This window comes from Octopus sinensis, linkage group LG10 (assembly GCF_006345805.1).
Source record: "Octopus sinensis linkage group LG10, ASM634580v1, whole genome shotgun sequence".
NCBI lineage: Eukaryota > Metazoa > Mollusca > Cephalopoda > Octopoda > Octopodidae > Octopus > Octopus sinensis.
Genome location: NC_043006.1, coordinates 51,655,014 through 51,679,863, shown reverse-complemented (window position 1 = coordinate 51,679,863; position 24,850 = coordinate 51,655,014). Strand labels below are relative to the sequence as shown.

General features: G+C 36.5%; 2 protein-coding genes across 5 annotated transcripts in view; one reads left to right on the top strand and one right to left on the bottom strand.

Moving 5' to 3' along the window:
• The window catches only part of LOC115216806 (coiled-coil domain-containing protein 189-like), a 48,451-nt gene that overhangs the window by 19,340 nt on the left and 4,261 nt on the right, over window positions 1-24,850 (bottom strand). Inside the window, exons 1-6 of one of the 3 annotated variants that reach the window (XM_029786386.2) lie at window positions 18,638-18,781; window positions 17,555-17,586; window positions 15,209-15,274; window positions 12,089-12,258; window positions 4,612-4,682; window positions 1,108-1,224 (exon numbers count right to left, since the gene is read on the bottom strand). In XM_029786386.2, coding sequence (XP_029642246.1) covers window positions 1,108-1,224; window positions 4,612-4,682; window positions 12,089-12,258; window positions 15,209-15,274; window positions 17,555-17,586; window positions 18,638-18,658 — 477 coding nt within the window. In that variant the 5' untranslated portion in view covers window positions 18,659-18,781. Of the gene's footprint in view, window positions 1-1,107; window positions 1,225-4,611; window positions 4,683-12,088; window positions 12,259-15,208; window positions 15,275-17,554; window positions 17,587-18,637; window positions 18,782-24,850 lie in introns of those variants that run through there. The other 2 variants (XM_036506653.1, XM_036506654.1) reach the window with 2 other exon arrangements.
• Window positions 18,764-24,850, top strand: part of LOC115216216 (coiled-coil domain-containing protein 189-like) — a 32,086-nt gene continuing 25,999 nt past the window's right edge. Inside the window, exon 1 of one of the 2 annotated variants that reach the window (XM_036506651.1) lies at window positions 18,764-19,209. In XM_036506651.1, coding sequence (XP_036362544.1) covers window positions 19,147-19,209 — 63 coding nt within the window. In that variant the 5' untranslated portion in view covers window positions 18,764-19,146. The remainder of the gene's footprint in view (window positions 19,210-24,850) is intronic. The other variant, XM_036506652.1, reaches the window with a different exon arrangement.

Here is a 24,850-nt window from a genome sequence, read left to right as displayed (position 1 = left end):
CCGAGTCCATGAGCCTGGCTAGGCTTGAAAAGGGTGAAAAAAAAAATATATATATATATATATACACACACACACATATATGTGTGTGTGTGTGTGTGTGTGTGTGTGTAGCTAAATATATTTAACCACATGTAAATATATTACTGATCTATTCATTAGAGTGTGCTTGTTTTTCGAATACATGATGCATGGACAATATATATAATACGCACACAAAATCTGACATACACCTTACACTAAATATACAATACTTCAAAAGGAACATGTCAGTGGTAGCCTAACTAACCTATTGGCTAAAAGGAAAAGAAAAATATTTACTACAAATGTCATATAGGCAAATCTAGTTCAATGTAACACTGGTTTCATATTTTGGAGCAAGGCCAGCAATTTTGAGGGTGTTGGTAAGTGAATTACATCGACTCCAGTGCTCAACTGGTACTTATTTTATCTATCCTGAAAATCAGCAATTTTTGGGAGGAGTTAAGTTGATTACATCGAACTTAGTGCACAACTGGTACTTATTTTATCAACACCGAAAGGATGAAAAGCAAAGTTGACCTCAGCAGAATCTTAACTCAGAACACAAAGACAGACAAAATGCTTAGCAGCATTTTGTCCAGTATGCTAATGATTCTGCCAGCTTACCACCTTCTAGTTCTATGTAATATTAATACTTATACAGATGCTGTAACATTAGTCTGAAAGACAGCAGTCTACTGTTTGGTGTATATCAACAACACCAAGGAGCTTCGATATAAGTCATTCCACCTGCAAGAAATTGCAACCAAATATTCCTCAAATGTGGATGACACATTAAATAGTGTAGTATTGTAGAAAATAACAAGTTGGTTACCTTTGATTATAGCTCTTTGAGATTACAGCTGATCAAGAGCTAAACAACATTCTAATTTCCAGGCTACTATCAGAGCTGATTTCTTTGGCTGTTGATGGCATTGTTATTGATGGTCAAGTTGTTAGGATTATAATCCTGCAGGCCAATTGGACAACTGTTCATATCTTGCCATGGTAGGGAATATATTTGAGGTATTTAGAAGGCATCAGAAGATAAAGAGAAGAGCTTATATATATGTAAAAAAATAAACTTACCTGGGAAGTGAATACATACTTGTAGAGTTTAAAGTGTCTAAAATATGTATTTGTCATATAACAGGCTATTTTCCTAACATCCTTTATTGAAAACAGTTCAGTGCTGTATGGTGGACGCTACAAATAGAAACCAATAAATGACTGGTGGCCAGTTATTCTTGTTGTTTAGTTCAGGTTAGATCTGATCAAGTAGACCTATAATCGAAGGTGTTCCAGCTATGGCCATTCCATCTGTTATTCATACAGGGTGTATCTAGAGTAATTATCTAATGCATTCTTTTACTCAGATGGTAAGAAAGGTTAAAAACTCACACAAATTGTTCGAAATAGAGGCCAATGTTCCTTAGATTCCACTCTACTATCCTAGAAAATGACCATATTGAGAAATGTAGTCATAGATACACCATGTCTAATAAGTTGGAACACTTTTCATTATGTCAGATGGATCGATGATTACTTGGAGTCAAACAACAACTACTACAACAATTGCACACCTTACTTAGTATCACAATGACAGGACAACATTATCCATATCAAAACATTAATTTTACCTAGTTAACCCGATTTTCCAGTGTAAGTAAAGGGAAAACTGGAGTACTATCCTTTAGCTAAATTATAAGCACAGAAAGGAACCTGATCACTTATGCGGAGGCCAATATAAAATAAGATATCTGAGGACCAAGGACAGATTTATGTTTATAAAAAAACAGATAACTTTATTTATCAAAAATGCTATGACGATAAAAATAAACCTTCTTTTTTATAATGTTATTCAATAAAGTCACCTTCAGCTTCAACAACTGCTTCTATATGAGTGGTCCTGATTCATTTTGGACATTACTCTTGATTATGGCAGCTTTCAAAGAATCTTTAGTATTATGGGCATATTCACTGACCTTTCTCTCAAGAATGCTCCACATGTAATAGTCCAATGGATTGCAATCTAGGGAATTAGGAGGCCAAATGTTAGGGGTTATGTGATCATGAAAATTTTCAGCCATCCATTCTTGTGTTACTAGAGCCATGTGTAATAGTGCAGTCTTACTGAATGTTGCCAGGAGGATTGACACCAATGTCACTTGGCAGAGCATTCAAAAGATGGTCAGGAATTGTGATAGGTGTCAATTCATTGACCCTGCTCTGGATGTGCATGAGCAGAGAAACATCTCAGTAGAGCATAACTGGAGACGATTGGCAGTGGATGTGACACACTACCAGCAGGGGACATATCTCTCGATGGTCGACTGTGGGCCAGGTCGGATGGCCATTTGGAGGGAATTGAAGACAGGTACTGCAGACAAGCAGGGCCCTGAGGATGAATTGCTAATGGAAAACAGCACTACATTTCGTTCAGAGACACTGACGGAGATGCTTGATAAGTGGAATGTACACCATTTCTTCAGAGTAGTTTACAGGCCAAGTGGAAATGGAATTGTGGAAAGACATAATTGAACGATCAAGTATGGTGGGGGGGGCACATCTTGCCACTTGAAGCAGTGTTCTGGTACAATACGTCGCCTCAATCAGGATAGACTGAAGAGTCCGTGCCACACAGAGCGATGTTCAGATATGAATGGTGGCATCCAAGTAAACCATCAGAATGATCTGTGGAAGAGAGAGAGCCTGTCTTCGCGGAGGTGGGATATGAAGTCTGGATCAAGCCCCCAAAGGCAAGCTGCACATTTCAGTGGAAAAGAGGAACAGTGGTGGCTGTTAACTCCAAAAATAACATTTCTGTAGATGGAATACCACGTCATGTCTTGGATGTTCACAGGATTGTCACTTTGTCAGACAACAAAGATGGGCGAGAAGAAGAGAATGAGACTACTTTTCAATGAAGATCACAGCATGAGAGGTATCAACCTGGGTGGGTGGCAGATTTTGATGTGGAGTAAAGTGAGGAGGTGATCTTTGAGATCAGCGGAGTGGGTGGAAATGAAATGAGCCAGAAGGAAAAGGCTGTGACATCAACAGTCAAGGGGCTTGAATGGAACAGGAAGGACAAGAGAGGACATGAGGAAAGAAAGACCAGGGTCATCCTCTTTTGCCTTGGGGGTTCACAACAAACGGACATGAGGTGAGTGAGCTGATAGGGATAGGTACTAGCAGCTGCTATCATTAGGTGCATGGGCTGGGCACGAGTTTTGGATTGAATACAGCTGGACAGCAAAACGACAAGAAGGTAGGCGAATTCGTTCTTATTTCCCTGCATTACAGTTCCCTCATACAACAGGTACCAATGCATGACATTACAAGTCAGAACATTTTTGAAAAAGTGCAACAAGTTCTGCATGAACATAATTTTAATTTGGCAAAGCTTGTTTGTTTAGCTATTGATGATGCTGCAAACATGGCTGGTACACATAACAGTGTTGATGTCAAGTTACAGACAAAGATTCAAAGCACATGCCCAAATTCAATATTTGCCCATTTCCATGGTTTCATTCATCAGCAAAACTTGTGTTAAAAGATTTAAAAACTGGATCATGTTATCAAATTACTTACAAAGACAGTTAACTATATCCATGGCTGAGCATTGAACCATCGTCAGTTCAGCCAATTGTTGGAAGATGTGGAGTGTGATTTTACTGATGTTCAATAATACGCTGAAATACGTTGGTTATCGTGCTATAAAGTATTGAAAAGATTCCATTTGAGAAAAGAAACTATTTTGTTTTTAGGAATGAAGGCCAGAATACAGAGGAACTGAAGGAGGAAAGTTGGTTTCAGTAGCTGGCCTTTGCTGTGGATATTGAGACTCGGCAGTTAAGACATGCCCACTTTAAGATATATATATATACATACATACACATAGAGGTGTAAACAAACACACATATTTATAAACACTGACAAATATTTGTAAATGAGTTGTACAGATATAAATAATGTGACTGGCAGAATGAGATTGTGTATAAACTGTATAATCTGGCAGAATGAGATTGTGTCAGAAAAGGAAAATTAATGTACCTGCTGTGTCACTCAATGGAGGAACATAGGACTGTAATATATTTCAGAGGGATACCTGTCATTGAATAATCCATATAAATCATGCAACATATATTAGAGGATCTGTCACAGGTAGTAAGACATATATCAATGGGATAGTCATATACCACCACATAATATATATGGACACTGTAGCATACATTAAGATGTTGTGTAAATTATACAGACAGTGTGCTTATATGTTAAAGGATGTGATATAGTCACCATGACATGCATTAGAAGGAATGTAATAGACCGTTTGAGAAATATAAGCAGGGTATGTCATATCCAGTATCATATGTATTACATATCATAGACAGTGAGACATATATCACAGGTAGTGTAACTTTCAGTCACTTTGAAATATAATACAGAGTGGTTTAACTCACAAAGACACCAAAGAATATATTAGAGCGAGTGTCATAGTGTGTGATATTTTATAGGGAATATCACAGTATGATCTGTATTGCGGACAGTGTCTATGTATGATACATATAAAATAAAAGGATTTTAACTTACGCAAACACTGTGACATATGAGAAGGTCTTTGAAATAGGTAAATGTTTTTTCCATGTTGCCAAAAGGGCTTTCTAAAAAGAATAAAATAAATTTTGTATGAAACGCAGTCTTTTGACTAAGGGAAAAGATTAATTTACATAGATATACTGAATAGTAAATATTGTTGTTACTATAGTTGTTGTGAAGGTTGGACTGATGTTGGGATATCCTTGGTTAACTAGACAAATAGTAAGGAAATTGTTAAGTATTGGCTGTTTTTGTTTAAACTAGAAAAGAGAGATACTGTTGGTGAAATTGTATTTTTTGGTCAAGATTTTAAGTATTGACTGCTTTTGATCAAAGAGGTCTGTGATCAAAAATGTTCCAAAAGTCATCAGCCCATTTTCTTTTCAAATAGTAGAATGTGATTTGAAATAGATTTGGCTGCTATTACTAACAAACCAAGTGACTGTATAGAGACTTTGCTGTTGTTTCATACCAGGTTAATTGCTATATAGCCCCAGGTGATCCCTGATTGTGTAGATGCATGATTTAAATAATTCCAACTGAGATCATCTAATGTTTCCTCAGCAGAGTATATTTAGGTTCACATTATCTAATGTTTTTTCTAATGAGGTAGTGTATGATTTAAATAAATTTGACTGCTATTTCTAGCAGATCAAGCAATAGCATAGAGGCTCCCTTGATGATTGACTTACCAGAAAATTGTCTTTGATTGTAACATTGTAACATATAAGCAGGGTATGTCATATCCAGTATCATATGTATATTTAGCAGTTAGGGTATTCAGCTCACAATTGTAAGGTCATGAGTTCAATAACTGGTGGTGAGTTTTATCCTTCAGCAAGACACTTTATTTCTTGTTACTCCAGTTCACTCAGCTAGCAAAAATGAGTAGGCCAGCCTTGTCACACTCTGAGTCATACTGAATCTCCCTCAGAACTATGTTAAGGATACATGTGTCAGTGGAGTGCTCAGCCACTTGCAAGTTAATTTCAGGAACAGGCTGTTTCGTTGATTGGATCAACTGGAAACCTCATCATTAAAACCAACAGAGTCTCAGTTGTTGTAATAAAGTATATTATGACATAGAAACGGATATTACTTCCACAGACCACAATGATCAGCTGATTCCTATGATGGTGCACACAGATGAAAGATAAATCATCTGGACAGAATACCAGTTTATATTTTGTATATGTAATGTCTTGTACAGAATACATACAATATTCTATGCTAAATTAATATAATATCCTATACAATGTACATATAATATCCTCTCCTTTTTTACTACTCTGTTGATATAGAATCCTATACTTGTACATTAGTGTATAGGTTATGCTATTCCAAACTATATTGGTACAGATTCTTACATTTTGTACATATAATATAATTCTTACACTATTCTATACTTTATTACAGAATATATAAATAGCTAATACTGCATATACATATAGAGATAAATACCTTGTTTTATATACACCTTCATGGACATAAAAAGAGAGATCAGTTAAACTAGTTTCCATCTTGTGAACCTGAGTAGAATCTTCAATTGTTTGACTGTCCCTGGAGACAGTACTAGCTAAAATCTATAGATATATTCTGTAGTATATATAGCACTGAAACAGAACACAAAGATCTATTACTCTGCTATACTATGTACCATGATTACTTTATTTTCCAGAATATTGTGCCAGATAATATTCACAGTAAGGGTTAGCAACAGAAAAATTATCTGAGCATAGAAAAACTGGGACAATGAAATTCCATCTGACCCACTGAAATTATGTATGTATATATATGTGAATTAATTCTCTCTCTCTCTCTATCTATCTATCTATCTATCAAAATAAATAAATAAATAATGATATATAGTTATTGATGAGAGATTATCAATCCAGGCAAAATACTTCATAAGCTCTCTGTTGGCACACTAGGCTAACAATATTGTTTGGATTAGCAAAAAACTCCATGGTAGAGTCTGAGGTTATAGTTCATCACCATTCTATAATTGTCAATTTATGATTGCACTCCCAGTCAAACTAATCAATAGACCAATTGAGAAACCTATCAGTAACAAACCTATAATAACTATTGGAAACAGATGTAAGTTAAATTTACTCTTATAAAGGAAAAATATGTAATGACCACTATTTATATCTTATCTTGTAAATTGTGTGTGTGTGTGTATAGATATGTGTGTAGGGTGTGTGTGTGTGTGTATATATATATATATATATATATATATATGTGTGTGTGTGTGTGTGTGTATTAATAATAATAATAAAGAATATGGAGACTATTATTAATATCAAAATACACACCAGACAATGCTTACTGTCCAGTGAAGAGTACAAGGAATTACCCATTAGAAGAATTCACGATGTGACTAACAACTAAGTGTAGTCACAAACATTAGATAGTGATCGTTGTGGTTAGCCATTAACTGAAACTTAACTGAGAGCTAATACGAAATCCACCTGGATAATATGTCCCTCCAAACTCACTTTGATATATATATATATATATATATATATTATATATATAATGTATGTATCTTTGTTCTGTGGGCAATGTCATGGCAGTCCTATAGACCCTTACAAAGAGAACCAAAATCCTTTGTGGCAAAACATATTCACCTTTCAACTTTGAGGTCAGAAGAGTTTGTACAAGTCACTGTGTAACTGAGATAAAGGGCTCAGTGTACTTTAGGGGCTCTCCATATATGTCAGAGGCTCAGGCTCTCTCAATCTATTAGGCATGGTGGGAGCTGGTAGAGCAGGTCAGTTTTTGAAGTATTGATCTTGAAGTCTGCTGCACAAGAAGACTGGTCCACAATGTTTTGCATGTCCTCAACATTGCTGGCCATAAATGCTGACTCATCTGTGTAGAAAAGCTCCCTAACATACATTTCCTTGATTTTGGTGAATGCATAAAGACACGCCAAACTGAAGAGCTTCCCACCTGTTTTGGTGTGGATAAAAACCAAACCTGGGCACCAAACCAGTTTTCTGTTAATCATTAATTAACAAAGTTAACATTTTCTTTAACGATTTAACTTTTAGGTTAACTTTGGAAATCATTATCAGACTAATTAACTTCTGTTAACTCAAGTCCACTAACCCAAAAATTTGGTAAAAACCAGTAAACATTTAAAAGTTTCTATTATTTTCAGATAATTGTAATATTTCATAATCATAATTTTATTTAAAAAAACTTGTCTTTCTATTCCAGGACTACCACAGACAATGGTAGCAACTTTGTGAAGGCCTTTGTCCAGTTTGGAGCAGAGGCAGACAGACTGCCAGACCTGATGATGCTGCTGAGTCTACTCTGTGGATGAGCAGGAGTTAGAGTGTGTCTCCCTGGAAGACTTCGTGGCTGTGCGTGTGGCTAAGCCTGACGATGTCGACACGGTCGTTGGCAATCCCATCAACCTGCCAGCACACATGAGGTGTGTTGCCCATACCTTCAGCCTAGTGGCCAGCAAGGAATGCAGATGCTGCATTGCAGAGTGGAATGTTCAAGAGGCCCTACAGGGCTGCCATGGCCAAGGCACATGCCTTCTGGAACCAGCAAGATCATAGCACTGTAGCAGCAGACAGCATCTATGCTGAGGTGGAGAGGAGGCTGGTTGTCCCCAACACACAAGGTAATAAATTATTAATAAAATAATATTATATCATATTATTACAATATATATATTATATATGAGGCGTTTAGTAACAGACCATCATAAGCGCCACAACTTAAAAACCAAGAAAAACACAAAGTTTCACAACTTTCAGAATACGATATCTTGGCAAGGAATGAAGTTAGGGAGCTGGTTTTGGTCTTAAAATGACCGTGAAAACCTCCTCTAATTACTCAACCTATGTAAAAATTATTTTGTATGTATCTGAAAGCTGAAACAATGAAAAAATATGTATGTATCTGAAAGCTGAAACAATGACTGCGTCTTACTCATTTTGTAGAATATACAGGTACTACAAAACAGTGTATCACATTGCATATTTTAGCCATAATACCTAGAAAAAACAGACCCTCAAAGGTATTGCTTGAGTTTTAATATACCCAGGGAAGTATCTTTAATAGGTAAGTAAGACAAGATAATAGCCCATTGTCATTATGATGGTAATGAGGAATATTAGAAAATGAGCCATAACACCTCAAAATTGATACAGGGATCTCACCAAAGTTATTGATTGAGCATGTGTGCTTAGGATGGTGCTTTACTAAACTCTCTGGTCCGAGTTTGGGTGAGCAAGAGTCATGTCAATAGTGTCAAGGTGCAAATTTTTTCAGTCGGATTTTCGACCTTATTGCAAACCTTACCAGTCCTTCCTCCCAACTTTTTCGGATTCTAGACGGTGAGACAAAGAAAATGATATACAAACCTCAAAAATGGCTGGGGTGGTGCTTACGACACTCTGTTACTAAATGTATCTTATAATATTATATTTTAGTGGCTGCAGCAATCACTTGTGCACAAGCTATTGGTAGAACCAGTATGTAATATTCGGAACACTTTGATGAACTTCAGCTTCTAGACACATATTATATTATAAATCCTTCAAAACACATATCATATTATGTTAGGAAGGGCATCCAGCTGTAGAAACATTGCCAGATAAGACTGGAGCCTGGTGCAGCCTTCTGGCTTCCCAGATCCCCGGTCGAACCGTCCAACCCATGCTAGCATGGAGAACGGACGTTAAATGATGATGATGATGATGATGATGAATATAATACTAAAATAATATTATATATACTAAATTATAAAATAAATATTGACATTTGATTTGACAATATATTTTTTACTAGCCTGTTTCCTTACAAATTTGAATTTCTAAAATTTGCTAATCTCTACATATATAAAGCTGAAGTTGTCTGTGTATGGCAGGTTTGGTAGCCTTCAACTAACACTATCTCCTCTGAGACCCTGTGGCGCAAGTTGACCAAAATTGAGAGTATGATAGAAGAAGGCTTGCTCTTCCTTCCATAGAAGAAAAAATTCAAATCGGACCACGTTAACATCAAAAATTATTTACATCAAAAAAGTGTTTTTTCTCTATGAAAATCCCTATTTTTTACAATATTTGGACTGCTGTGTCGCCATTTTTTGGTGTATTTCAACCAAAAGAATATTCACTTAAAGAGAATAACAAGCTACATAATGCAAAAATTTTACTTTTCAAAAATTCCAATTCTAAAGGGTCGAAACAAACCCGAGCAATGCCGGGCGATACTGCTAGTTCTCCATTATTTTATTTCCAGGTCATATCACCTGAGGCTAAAGCACTCGACAAGATCCAGGGGAAGAAACAAGCCTACCTTGAGACTCTGTGCCAATAGCAGCTGCGACAATTTGAAGTCCAAGTGCCTCATCTACTGCAGCCCCTTAGTCAACACACTTTTTGCAGGCATTGACAAAAGGTTAGGACCCTCCTGGAGGATGAGGAATACCAGCTGGCTGCTGCCTTCCACCCGTTTCACCTCATCTGGTTGTATGACAACATCAAGGTCGCTTTATCAATAAACATTTAATACTAATATTGTTACATTTGAGTTTTTTTACCCTTTTCTGACTCTAAAAGCCTTTAAAAACCTAAAAAAGAGCCAAAACTATGAAATTAGCCTTTTTTAGGTCTTCTAAAAGTTAAAACTATAAAATTAGCATTTTTAATTCTAAAACAAAAAAATTATAGTCTTTCGGTTCTAAAGCCCCTAAAGAGGCCAAAAAAAAGGCTGATTTTATAGTTTTGGCACTTTTTAAAGGTGTTTTTATGTGTGGCTTTCGAGCAAAAAGTGATTTTTTGTTTTTGTTTTTTCTATGATAAAAATTAATTTTAAGGGTTTATTGATAACTTACATTACATTTTTAAAGAATTAACTGATTAACAGTTACTGAAGTTAACTTTTTGGTTAATGGATTAATGGTTAACGAAGTTAACTTTTCAACTAAGGGTACCCACCTTTGGTAAAAACCCCCTGGTGCAGAGTGACCATTATGGTGTCAAGTTAGCTGCACTGTAGAGAGAGAAGAGTGCAGGAGCAAGCATGCACCCCTGCTTCACACCATGGCTTCACTAAATTCTCCATTGTATCATGTAGCTTTACCTGCAGCAGATGTCATCACTGCTGTGGATCAAGAGCAGGTCTTAATAGCCCACATGTAAGCCTGCCAGAGACAATTACTGAACACAAACAGTCAACATCAGCATACAATGGACAGCCGATATATATATATAGGAAAAAAAGCAACAAGAATGGATTAATCCATTCTTGTTGCTTTTTTTCCTATTTGTAATCACCCCACTTGTCGTATGGTTAACACCATATAGATTTCCGGTGCATCCTAGTTAAGGACCATATTCATTTGAATTCATTAGAATTCACTTGAATCTCAATTACTTAAACCATATATATATATATATATATATATATATATATATATGCATACATATACATACTTACATACATATGTATATACATATGCATATATGGGTACAGGGCATAAAAAAATGTAAGCAACAAGAAAAACGAGACAGGCAAAATAAAGAACAATCCGTTCATCAGTTATCCACTGTTTCATCTACTCCATATTTTGAACATTATATATATATATATATATATCACCTTGATCACCTTGACCGACCAGTCCGTCGGGCGTACATTTGACACCACTGGTCACAGCATGCCTTTTTCGCGCCTTTTTCATCCATGTGATCCCAATCGTCCTCCTGAAATCGTAACTCCACCGTCGTGGAGGCCTTCCGAGTGGTCGTTTCCGTTCGCGCAGGTACCATTCAACAACTGCAGGTACCACTCGACAATATATATATATAGATATATATATATATTTATATAAAGGGTAAAGATTCCATCCCCCTTCGGTCATGAATGACTACGGGACTGCACCTAAAAAGTTACCCTCCAAACAAGTCTGGGCAAGGTTGTTTATGGAAGACCAGCGGTTGCCCATGGATACCAGTCTCCCCCTCCATACCACTGATGTTATCCAAAGGAATACAGCTTGGCACCAGTGACATCAGAACTCATTTCTATAGATGAGTGAACTGGAGCAATGTGAAATAAAGTGTCTTGCTCAAGAACACAACACACAACCCAGTCCAGGAATCAAACTCACTACCTCATGATTGTGATGCTCTATATATATATATATATATATATATATATATATATATATATACATATACTGCGAATATTGTCTGGCATCACATTCTGGAAAATAAAGTAATTATGGTATTAGCCTTCCTGAAGTACCCAAGATTCATTAATGAGCAATGGTGAGGGCACCTTTGGGGCCACATACCCATCTTCATTATGTAGTTGTAATATGGAAGAAGAAGGAGGAGGAGGAGGTCATCATCATTATCATTCACAACAACAGAATCAATATGACATAAACTGATAGAAATCACTCTATATCTCAGCTTTTGAGTATTTAACTTACCCACACAAGCTTCATGAACAAGTTTTACAATGGAAAAATGGGCAGACAACTGTTCAACTGTGAACTGTTCTTCTCTAGCAAATTGCACAGCATATGTGTAAAGGTTGAGTAGAATTTTTTCTTTGTGTTGTTCGGAGGAATTACAGAGATTGAAAATTTCAGCAAGGATACTGAAAGACAGAGATTTGAAAAAGAAAATATATTATCAGACCATCTTTCAAAACAAATTATGCAATCCAAAAAATTTGTTACTGATTTTATTTAAAATTCACTAAAACTTTTGTGATATACCAGGAGTTGTATCTTGGCTTGCTTTATTTACAAAGTAAAGACCCCCACCATCCCCACCCACCACCCCTTGGTCATGAATGACCATGGGAGTGCACATAGAAAGTACCCCTCTGAAGCACAAGTCTGGGTAAGATAGTTTGTGAAAGACCAGCAGTCGCCCATGCATACCAGTCTCTCCTTTCCATGCCACCAATTTTGTCCAAGAGAAAGACAAAGGCCGATACAATTTAGCACCAGTAATGTAGCAATTTATTTCTACAGCTGAGGGAACTGGAGCAACCTGAAATAAAGTGTCTTGCTCAAGAACACAACACACAGCCCCATCTGGGAATCAAACTCACAACCTAATGATTGTAAGCCCAATGAGTCATGGACCTTCACTCATAAACCTTATTTAGGTACACATATATCCTAAAAATTTTGAAGGAAGAAAAAGATACAAGTATATTATGAATATAATCATCAATTGATGTCTGTTTTCCATACTGGCATTAGATGTTTCGTTTTTGGACTTGGTTTGCAAGATTCTTTATGTGAGTTTGTGTGTTGAAGCATATTTTGCTGTGTCTGGGGAGTGTATTATTTAATACACTCACTGTTAAAGTTTCCACTCATTTACTTATTTATTTTTTCTGGAAAAACCTTACCAGTGAGTGTGTTAAATAATAAGATACTAAAAGAGAATGACGTACCCCAGACACAGCAAAATTAGTTAGATGGTTTGACAGGAAGTGGAAAGCCATAGAACTGCATCAAGCTCCAATGTTTATTTTGGCATGGTTTCTATGGCTGGTTTCAGGGAAACAAGCACCATGGAACAAATATTTAATCACAAAGTCTTTGGGGGATAATACCTAGAACATCAAAAAGAATTATACATGTCTTAAATGATGTCTAGAACATCAAAGAGAATTATACATGCCTTCAATGATTTCTAGAACATCAAAGAGAATTGTACAAGTCTTCAATGATGTCTAGAACATCAAAGAGAATTATACATGTCTTCAATGATTTCTAGAACATCAAAAAGAATTACACATGTCTTCAATGATTTTTTAAAAAGTCTCTGACGAGGTTTGGCATGAAGTGCTAAGGGCCACAATGAAAAAGTACAACATCAGCCCATAACTGATTGAAGTCACCAGACAGCCACTCCTGCGCCTAATGTGTTCATTATTTAAAACATGAGATGCAATTTGAAGAAGACTTGGTTGTTATTTGCAGCAAGTCGCATAGATGTTCCTTTGTTGGCTCATGTTAAGTACAGTTTGTTACAGCATAATTATAAGTAAATAGCAATGATGGAAGTAGAAATATTCCATCTAATGTAGAAATCTAATATATTATTTAAAGAGACTAAGGTGGTGAACTGACAGAATTTTTAGCAAGCTGAAAAAATGCTTAGCAGTATTTCATCCATCTTCACAACTTAAGTTCAAATTCCACCAAGGTCAACTTTGCCTTTCATCCTTTTAGGGTCAACAAAACAAGTACCAGTTGAGCACTGGGAGGTCAATGTAATTTGCCTGAAATTGCTGACCTTGTGCCAAAATTTGAATCCATCATTTATAGACTAAGGCAGTGAACTGGCAAAATCATTATAGGCGCAGGAGTGGCTGTGTGGTAAGTAGCTTGCTTATTAACCACATGGTTTCGGGTTCAGTCCCACTGCGTGGCACCTTGGGTAAGTGTCTTCTACTATAGCGTCGAGCATTGTGAGTGGATTTGGTAGTCAGAAACTGAAAGAAGCCCATCGTATATATGTATACTAGCACTATGACCCGGCAACACCAGGTCATAGTGCTAGTGCATGCATGCGCACATAAACGCGAGTACTGTCCAAATCTCCAACCAATCACATACAGCTAGCTGGCATTCAATTGGCGTATCAAGTTTCAGGCATTTTGATTGGGTTTTGGATAGAAAATTCACAAAAAAGTCACTTCTATTGATTTTTTAATGGCTTTGCAGAGTGACTGGGGAAATGTAAAGATGTGCACGACCATCCTTGGATGGTTTTGAATGACCATAGAAAGTGCGAGCCCTCTAACTGAAAAATTGTGGATTTGTAGAGAGGACACACACACAGACATTTTACCGTTTATATATATAGAGATGTATATATGTGTGTGTGTTTGTCCCCCCAACATCGCTTGAAAGAAACTCATTGTATATATACGGAAACTGAAAGAAGCTCATTGTATATATATGTATATGTATGTGTGTGTATATGTTTGTGTGTCTGTGTTTGTCTCCCCAACATCACTTGACAACCGATGCTGGTGTGTTTATATCCCCATAACTTAGCAGTTTGGCAAAAGAGACTGATAGAATAAGTACTAGGCTTACAAAGAGTAAGTCCTGGGGTCGATTTGCTCAACCAAAGGTGGTGCTCCAGCATGGCTGCAGTCAAATGACTGAAACAAGTAAAAGAGTATGCCGGACAAAATGCTTAGTGACATTCCATCCATTTGGGTTCAAATTCTGCTGAGGTCAACATTGCCTTTCGTCCTTTCAGGGATTGATATAATCACCTAGCCACCACTCCCAAAATTTCAGGTCTTGTGCCTATAGTAGAAAGGATTACCAATATATACTAAAGCAATCCCACTTTATTACAATAAGATTATAAGGAACAGAAGATGGTACTAGAGAGCATTGATAAGCAGAAATGTTCTAAAGTTGAAATTAATGCATTAAAGGTACTAATAAAAGCAATCACTATTATAGCTAGAAAAGTAGCCCCTAGTATGACTGGTTCCTTTACCTAAGATAAATTTGCAGAAACACCAACATAATAAAAGCTAATTTTCAATAATACATACTTACTTTTTTACATCATTCAGTTTTTCAGCATTCTTAAGCATTGCAGATTGCTTTGGGCCCAAGTCTGCCCTGTGGTAATTTCAATAGTAAAAACATTAATATACTATTCAGCAAGTCCCAAGCCATTCCAGTCACATGTAAAATTATTTCCCTACTGATAAAGAGCAATGAACAGCAAACAATATATTAATCAAATACAAGCTAGGAAATAGTTGAAAGAGCCACAATATTTAATTTTTATTGTTTTTGCCTAATTTCTTTCCTTTATGATACTATTTCACACATCCAGTGTTCTCTAATATATTATAATTTTTGTTTAATTTGTTAAAATTTCTCTGTCTCTCTCTCTCTCTCTCACTTCTACTATCCCTCCAGCTGGGGTGAGAGTAATATTAGGCATAGAGATGGTGAGGGCGGTAGTAGATTGACAGTTGTGATGGTAATGGGGTGATAGTAACAGTATGAGCTGTAGTTGTGATAGAGGCAGAGGCAACAGTGGTGCTGGTGTTGGTGGTAATGGTAGCCGAGGCTGTCAAGGATGATGGTGATAGTAAGTGATGTGAAAGATAGTGGTGATGGTGGTGGAGGAGAAGGCAACGAAGTCAAAGGTATTGATGGTGGTGGCGTCAGAAGTCTGGTATGTGTATAGCAGTTGTGGTGAAGTTGGTGGTGGTACTGGTGATTGTTGAAAACAATCAACAGAAAGAGAGAGAGAGAAAGAAAGAGGTTAGACAGAAAAAAAAAATTGTACTGATCTTCAGATGGGAAGACAAAAAATGTTTATCATTCAGCTTTGTACTAAGTTCCAAGTCGACAAATTATATCATTGTTTTGATGAAAATTGTTCATTGCTTGAAAAATATTGGTCAAGTTTAATAAAATTTAATATGTACTCAATGCATGAAGTGTCATTGTTGGGCCCAAGGCCCAATAAAGTTCCCTCCCCAGGAGCTAGCTTAAAAGCCATCCAATAGAGCAGCTTCTAAGCTAGTTATGTCTATTTATTTTTATCATATCATCACTCAGTTTGAAAATATAGTTCTGTTTACACAAACTTTCTAATTAAAAAGAAAATGGGCCAGGTTGAAATTGAGGCAGCCACTTGCAACATACATTTCTTGAAGAATGCAGATGATTTTATTCATAACAACATAACAAACTTCATATTTCTATCTCAACACTATATAACACCAATATCTTCTTAGATTAAGTAGAGATTTCTGGTGTGCTGGTGCTGTGATGTACTAATGTGTTATTGAAGTGCCTTCAGGTGCAGGCATGGTTGTGTGGTTAAGAAGTTTGCTTTGCAACCATGTAGTTAGAGATTCAGAATGTTTTTCTTATATTCCTGGGAACTACCAATACCTTGCAAGGGAATATGGCAGAGGGAAAATGAGCAGAGCCCCTTGTGTGTGTGTGTGTGTGTGTGTGTATGAGTGTGTGTGTACATGCACACATGGCTTTATGTTTGTGTCTATATTTTACCACTTGGCAACTAGTGTTGATTTATTGTTGGTTTGTTCAAGTCCCCATTCCTTTGTGGATTGGTGAAGAGACACGATAGATGTTATCTGTCTCTTTTCATACCAGACCTAAAATATTACTGAAGCCAATTTCATTCACTAAACTCTTCAAATATTATTGAGGCCAATCTCATTCACTAAACTCTTCAAAGTAGTGCTCTAGCATGGCCACAGTCAAACGACTGATACACGTAAGGGAAAAGAATAAATACGTTTTGGAATGTTGCAGCGCTTGTGCATATTTTAGAAAGTTGACCTTATATAAAAGTTCCGATATGTTGTTCGTATGTTTAGATATTTCTGAGAGTGTTGGTATTGTAGTAGCATTCTGATATGTTGTCGATGTGTTTAGATATTTCAGAAGGAGGAAAGGTTGTAATATTATTCTATGGTATTACTCTCAGAAACATCTAAAGATACGAACAACATATCAGAACTTTTATATAAGGTCAACATTCTAAAACACGCACTGCAACATTCCAAAATATATTTATTCTTTTCCCTTACATGTATCAGTCATTTGACGGTGGCCATGCTAGAACGCTACTTTTAAGTGTTTAGTGAATGAAATACCATATGTAATAATATGTAATATTATTCTATGGTATTACTGATGTATTTGAATATACCTGGAAGTGTTGCAAAGGCGGTGTGTTGGTTTTATAGTAGTGTTCCAAAGTATTGTCTTTGTGTCTAAATATTTCTAGGGTGTCGCAGGGACTGTGTGTGATGCTATTGTTGTAATCTGCTTGTGGGTTTAGATATGCATGGGTAATGGAGTGGCTGCCTGTTGTGCTAAATCAGATCTAAATAAGAGTAAACTTACCAAATAACGATCTGAAGCTGACGACCAGGTTGCTGGAGAAAATTAAATAGAATGTAGTTAACCAAAGAGTTAATTAGTTAAAGATTTAAGCATATCTAGATATGACCCCCTTTTTTTAATCATTTAGTCAGAGAAAGTAGGATAACTCTAACAGACATTATAGGCTCTCCTTGATTGATACAGATAATGTTTAAAATGTCTGAACTTTTCAGTCTGTAAGAAACATATAAGACATATGAGGAAAAAAAAGTTGGTCTCAAAGTTTTGGGTGGAGGTAAAGATACGCACATCACCCGTTTTTGGCGTAACCCTAACCCTAATCGCCGAAAACGGGTGGTGTGCGTATTTTTTACCTTTGCCATATTTTGAGCATGTTAAAGTTCTTTCATATGCTTTTGGAACATGCAAGACATTTTTTTTTCTAAGACAGTAAGAAATACATAAGTGCAAGTGCCACTATGAACATCTGCTATGTTTGTAGATAAACAAGAACTTGCTGTTAGTTCCAAATTTTCTGCTTTCTTCAAAACAGTTCAAGTAAATCCAATGTTCACAAACACGCACAGCACACACCTCTTCTTTGACTTTGTTATCAATTTCAATACTGGGTAAACGACTTAATTTTCATCCTTAACATCATTTCCTGTTCCAACTATCTACAGTCAGTCAACCTTGCTTCCTACTTTTTTTTGTTGTTATTTTTAATTATTTGAATGCCGCATAAACATGAAGAAACTGGTATTCATTCATCACATTACCTATTTATTTCCGTTTTGAGCAAGTTTTTAAAATGATTTCCCAAGTGGTTTCTGTTAGAGTTTTTCTGGAGTTTTGTAGAAATATCTTTGAGAGAGAGAAAATAATGAAGTATCTTTCAATAGACTAACCAAAGTAATATTATTGCTTACTGACATATTGTAAAGTTAATTTAGAGATTAAAGTGGTGAGGGTGTACAGCAATCTGAAACATGAAAAATACGGAACGTTTACTTATTAAATAGAAATAGTTTATGTAGACCGCTCGACTTCTCCCGGGCCTATCGACATACTAATTTATTATATTTTGTAAAATTTTGCACTTACTGATTTTTGACTACAAGCCATAACTAGCTTCGTCTTATTCAACTGTTAACTGTAACGGTTTTTTTCTCAGTCGATGTCAAAGTTATCTCCCCTACACTTGTTGCTATTGACAACGAAGCGTTCTGTATTTTTCAGATTTCAAACAATTGATCATAAATATTTTTTATTCACTATTGCAACTACTCTGCAACTAGCTACCGTGGCTTTTTTTCACTATCACTGCACTATACACCTGCAATACCACTTACACGACATCACCACTACTCCTGTAACTACTATCACTTTATCACCATTGTCACGGCACCATCACAACTATCACTGTCAAAACCCCACCATTACCATTACAATTACATTCCCACTGCCGTGTCCATGTAACAATCTCACTACTAACAGTCACAACACCGCTACAACCACTACACCCACACTGCCACTACCACCACAAATACCACTATTACAAAATCAACACTACACTATACTCTTCTGTCACCACCACTACCACCACCACTCTAATGTCTACATTAATTGCTCTACCAATGGAAAGATCTGCCAGTTCATTGAACGAGGCACCTATTGTAAGTCTGTTGAATATACTTTATTTTCTTCTTAAAACACAGTGGGGTACTACTTAAGAAGAGTGGTCCCGGTGTGCGCACTCGCGTACTCGCGCATCCGCGCTAGCTAGTCGTGACTAGTCGATCCTACAATGACTACCTAGCAAAATAAATAAAACACAAAATAAATAATTTTGGTAATCTTTCGTTTCTAGTAGACCTTTCCGTCGATTTCCGTAAAAAACTTCTTTTTTTTTTACATATGGACTTGCGGGAACTTTTGAAGTAATGAGAGCGAAAGAGACTAAGAGAAATCGAGGCGATCTTTCGTTTGTAGTAGCACGTTTCCGTCGATGATTTCTGTAAAAAAACTTTTATTTTTTTACATATGGCCTTGTGGGAACATTTGAAGTAATGAGAACGAAAGAGACTAAGAGGAAGCGATTTTATGACGAGGGAATTTCTTTTGAAGTTATCAAAGCATTGATGTACATGTGTGTATGTGTGTGTGTTTGATGGGGTGTGGGAGACAGACAGTATGTTGTGTAAGTGAAGTGCTTCTGTTAGTGTGTGTGAAGAGACAGAGAGAGTAATGTGTGAAAGAGAGAGATAACTGAAATTTTTTACTCGGTGTATGTGTATATGTATGTATGCATGTATGTGTGTGTGTGTATGTATGTGTGTATGTATCTATGTATGTGTGTGCGTATGTATGTATGTATGGCCGATTCAGTGTAATTATTTACTCCGTGTATGTGTATATGTATGTATGTATGGCCGATTCAGTGTACACTGAATCGGCCATACATACATACACACATACACACACACATACTTACACACACACATACATAGATACATACTCACACACACATATATGCAGACATACATATATACATACACCGAGTAAAAAATTACACTGAATCGGCCATACATACATACATACACACACATACATAGATACATACACACATACATACACACACACATACATAGATACATACACACACACACATACATGCATACATACATATACACATACACCGAGTAAAAAATTTCAGTTATCTCTCTCTGTCTCTTCACACACACTAACAGAAGCACTTCACTTACACAACATACTGTCTGTCTCCCACACCCCATCAAACACACACACACACACACATGTACATCAATGCTTTGATAACTTCAAAAGAAATTCCCTCGTCATAAAATCGCTTCGTCTTAGTCTCTTTCGCTCTCATTACTTCAAATGTTCCCTCAAGGCCATATGTCAAAAAAATAAAAGTTTTTTACGGAAATCGACGGAAACGTGCTACTACAAACGAAAGATCGCCGAAAGCGATTGTATGACGAGGGAAGTTCTTTTGAAGTTACCGTGCATGGGAGCATTGATGTACATGTGTGTGTGTTTGATGGGGTGTGGGACACAGAAAGTATGTTGTGTAAGTGAAGTGCTTCTGTTAGTGTGTGTGAAGAGACAGAGAGAATAATGTGTGAAAGAGAGAGATAACTGAAATTTTTTACTCGGTATATGTGTGTATGCATGTATGTGTGTGTGTATGTATGTGTGTATGTATGTATGGCCGATTCAGTGTTTACATTATTTCGAGTTAAAACGAAAGATTACCTTTGCCTGTTTATGTAACGGTCTGCTATGTAGAAAATAATGAGGTTGACTCAATGGAATAATGACAGTGATCGAAGATATAGACAAAATTTTTTTTTTTAATCGTTATACATGCCTTGTCGACTGCTACTGTGCAGCCTTAATGTCTCTGTTGATGTGGTGATGGTGAAATGGTAAGAAAAAGACGGGAGAGTTATAAAATGAGGAGGAGATATTCTTCTCATGAGAAAAGAGTTGCATGTAAAGGAAAAAAAAGTTAATAGTCTATAGATGTGCACAGAAACTGGGTGCAAGCATGCATATATATGCATGTGTAAACATTGTGTTGTGCAGCAAAAGGAACGAACAGTACAAATGTGTAACGAAAAGTGACAAAATCCTATTGGTAATGTCCTGTGTGAAAAGTCTATGCTGAAAAGTGAGAAAAGGTTAGTTCTCTTGGTTGGGTAGCTGTCCTAAGTGTTGCATTTATGTATGGCAACTGTTTCCCTCGTGGATCTGTGCATCGGGTTGCAGTACAAGTGGAATGTAATTAGTGTGTCCATTGAGTCGGTGACTTCATTCCTTTCGTGTTGTGTTGGGCATGTGACGATGGCGTTGTGAAAGTTCGTGTCCTATAATTCTTGTTGATGCGACTGGCACGGACTGTAATTGTTTTCAAGAGTTCATGCGATGCGAAAGCAGTAAGTCTTTGAAGTCGAGCTCACCAAATGTAATGGATAAGGTAACGAAGACTGCAGTTCTGTGGCTCCGGGGTCAGCAATTGCGGCAGGGTTGTTGTGTTCGAATCACGTTGTGGGTAACCAGTTGTATCGTTGTGGTTGATGTATTCTAATAACGTCGGTCTGTCACCAATTGTCGATGCTCGATGCTGACAATAGAGAATGTGAAGGTGGCATTGTCACTTCTTCATTTCGGCCGACTGTAGAAAAAGAGGTATATCACTGTGACACCTATTGTTTTCGTGTGGTGTCTGTGTAGGCACGGAAAGGTTTTAAGTCAAATGGAAAGCACATCAATTGACTTAGCAAAGCCATGTTGATTCTTAAGTTTGGATGAGTTCGTGTGCCGTGGGGAGAAGAGGAATTTGGCATTTCGGAACTGTCCCTTCGTCTCAAAACAACACAAATCACTGTACCGACTAGACTGTCGGATGTTGCTACATATCGCTGGTCACAATGCGCTTCCTCGCATTGTTGTAGATTCTGAGTGATGCCACCCTGAGGCTAGACGGGTGGGGTTGCCCATTTAAAACTGTGTCGATCGTAGTAACGTGAAACGAAGCCTTTTGCTCAAAACCTTTTCCTTTACATGCAACTCTTTTCTCATGAGAAGAATATCTCCTCCTCATTTTATAACTCTCCCGTCTTTTTCTTACCATTTCACCATCGTCACATCAACAGAGACATTAAGGCTGCACAGTAGCAGTCGACAAGGCATGTATAACGATTAAAAAAAAAAAATTTTTGTCTATATCTTCGATCACTGTCATTATTCCATTGAGTCAACCTCATTATTTTCTACATAGCAGACCGTTACATAAACAGGCAAAGGTAATCTTTCGTTTTAACTCGAAATAATGTAAACACTGAATCGGCCATACATACATACACACACACACATACACACACACATACACACACACATACATACACACATACATAGATACATACACACACATACATACATGCATACATACATATACACATACACCGAGTAAAAAATTTCAGTTATCTCTCTCTTTCACACATTACTCTGTCTCTTCACACACACTAACAGAAGCACTTCACTTACACAACATACTTTCTGTCTCCCACACCCCATCAAACACACACACACACACACATGTACATCAATGCTCCCATGCACGGTAACTTCAAAAGAACTTCCCTCGTCATACAATCGCTTTCTCTTAGTCTCTTTCGCTCTCATTACTTCAAAAGTTCCCGCAAGCCCATATGTAAAAAAAAAAGTTTTTTACGGAAATCGACGGAAAGGTCTACTAGAGACGAAAGATTGCCATAATTTTTTTACACAAAGTAAATAACTTTTTGGCACTGTCATGCTTCTTAGCTGTCAGAAGTGAAAGTAGAAAAATCTGACGTCAACTTCGTGTATTTACGTCAGGTTTATACCTTCGTTAATTTACGCCGTTTATTTACGTACCACCACGCTGTTAGGTTTATAAAACAATTGAAGTTCAGTTTAAAGTTTATAAATAAATACATTTCATTCCATGTTCTGTTTAAACTTTATAAATAAATATATTCTTGCATTATTCATATTATTGTTTTTAAAAAAGAAATCACACCAAATCTGCACAAATGACCATCCCCACCACCACCACCGCAATCACACACCAATCATACACACGTGTGTGTGTATATGTGGCTATATGTCTGACTAATGTGTGTGTGTCTGTATTTATTGTGTGTGTATAAGTAGTTATATGCTTATATTATCCATTATAGTAATATTTGTCTGTTGAAATCCGTTTTAAGGCGGTCAATAGTTTAATTAAAGATGTGTCTATATATATATATATATATATATATATATAGCAGCAAAATTAAGGAACGGCCATAATAGGCCGTTCAACCCACTAGAAATAGCAGCCAAGGCTTCAACCTGAATCTTTTGCTACCCTATATTGAATAATTATATATATATATATATATATATATATATATTATATATATATATATATATATATATATATACATGTGTATGTGTATATATACATGTGTATACATATATACATTTGTAATGTATACACATGTATATATATATATATATATATATATATATATGTATACACATGTATATATATATATATATACATGTATAGACACATCTTTAATTAAACTATTGACCGCCTTAAAACGGATTTCAACAGACAAATATTACTATAATGGATAATATAAGCATATAACTACTTATACACACATACAATAAATACAGACACACACACATTAGTCAAATACACGAAGTTGACGTCAGATTTTTCTACTTTCACTTCTGACAGCTAATAGCATGACAGTGCCAATTTTTTTAAAACAAAGTAAATAAAACACAAAATAAGGATCGACAAGTCACGACTAGCTAGCGCGGATGCGCGAGTTCGCGAGTGCGCGCACCGGGACCACCGCTCTTAAGCAGTACCACACAATGGTGGACTGACGAATTGTTAGAACTCTTCGTTCGATGATCAAACCCCGCCAGCATCATCTTTCCCCTTCCTCCTTCAGGATTTTGATAGCCAAACATTAGGATTGATGGTATCGACTAGCATAACTACAGGTGCATATCCCCACCCGACTTTGTTGCCTCATAACTTCCAGAAAAATAGATACTTTTTAACGAAATTATCAACAAATAATCGCTGAGATCCTGTAGATAGAGAGTATGTAAAGATTTGTTGGAAAAACATTTTTGGGGGGGTTAGGGAGAGGAGTTTCGGAAAATTCACACGACCCGACATTTTTCCCTTCATAACTTTCAGGAAAATGCGTATTCTTTATTGAAATTTTATACAAATATTTTTCAAACGCTGTAGATTACGATTACAAAGAAATCTGTAGGCAAAACTTTTTTGGTAGGGGGCTTGGTGGGGAGTTTCTGGAAAACGGAATTTCGGATCAAACGGCCCGCATAAGTTGGAATTTCTCAGTTTTGAAGATTTTTTCACATCTTTTCATGAAATATAGAAAAAAAAATTTAACCAAAATTTTCTTTAATTCATGATTTTTTGTCTTTCACTCCAATCACCCCAGTCCGGACCGATTTTGTTAACTTTATTTTTCTTCACTACGCCCTTAAAATCGTAAGAGAAAAATTTTCGGTTAAAAAAAAAAAACTTAATAATTACAGAGGAAAATGTATGATTTAAGGGAGATTTGGCTGTCATTTCTAGCACATCCCAAGACCTCCCTTCTCTTTCCTTTCTCACTCTCACATCAATTGATGTTTTTCCATATTTTTCTCCCTATAAACATGTTTTATGGATGATGCCAAAGTAAGACACGCGTAGTCTAT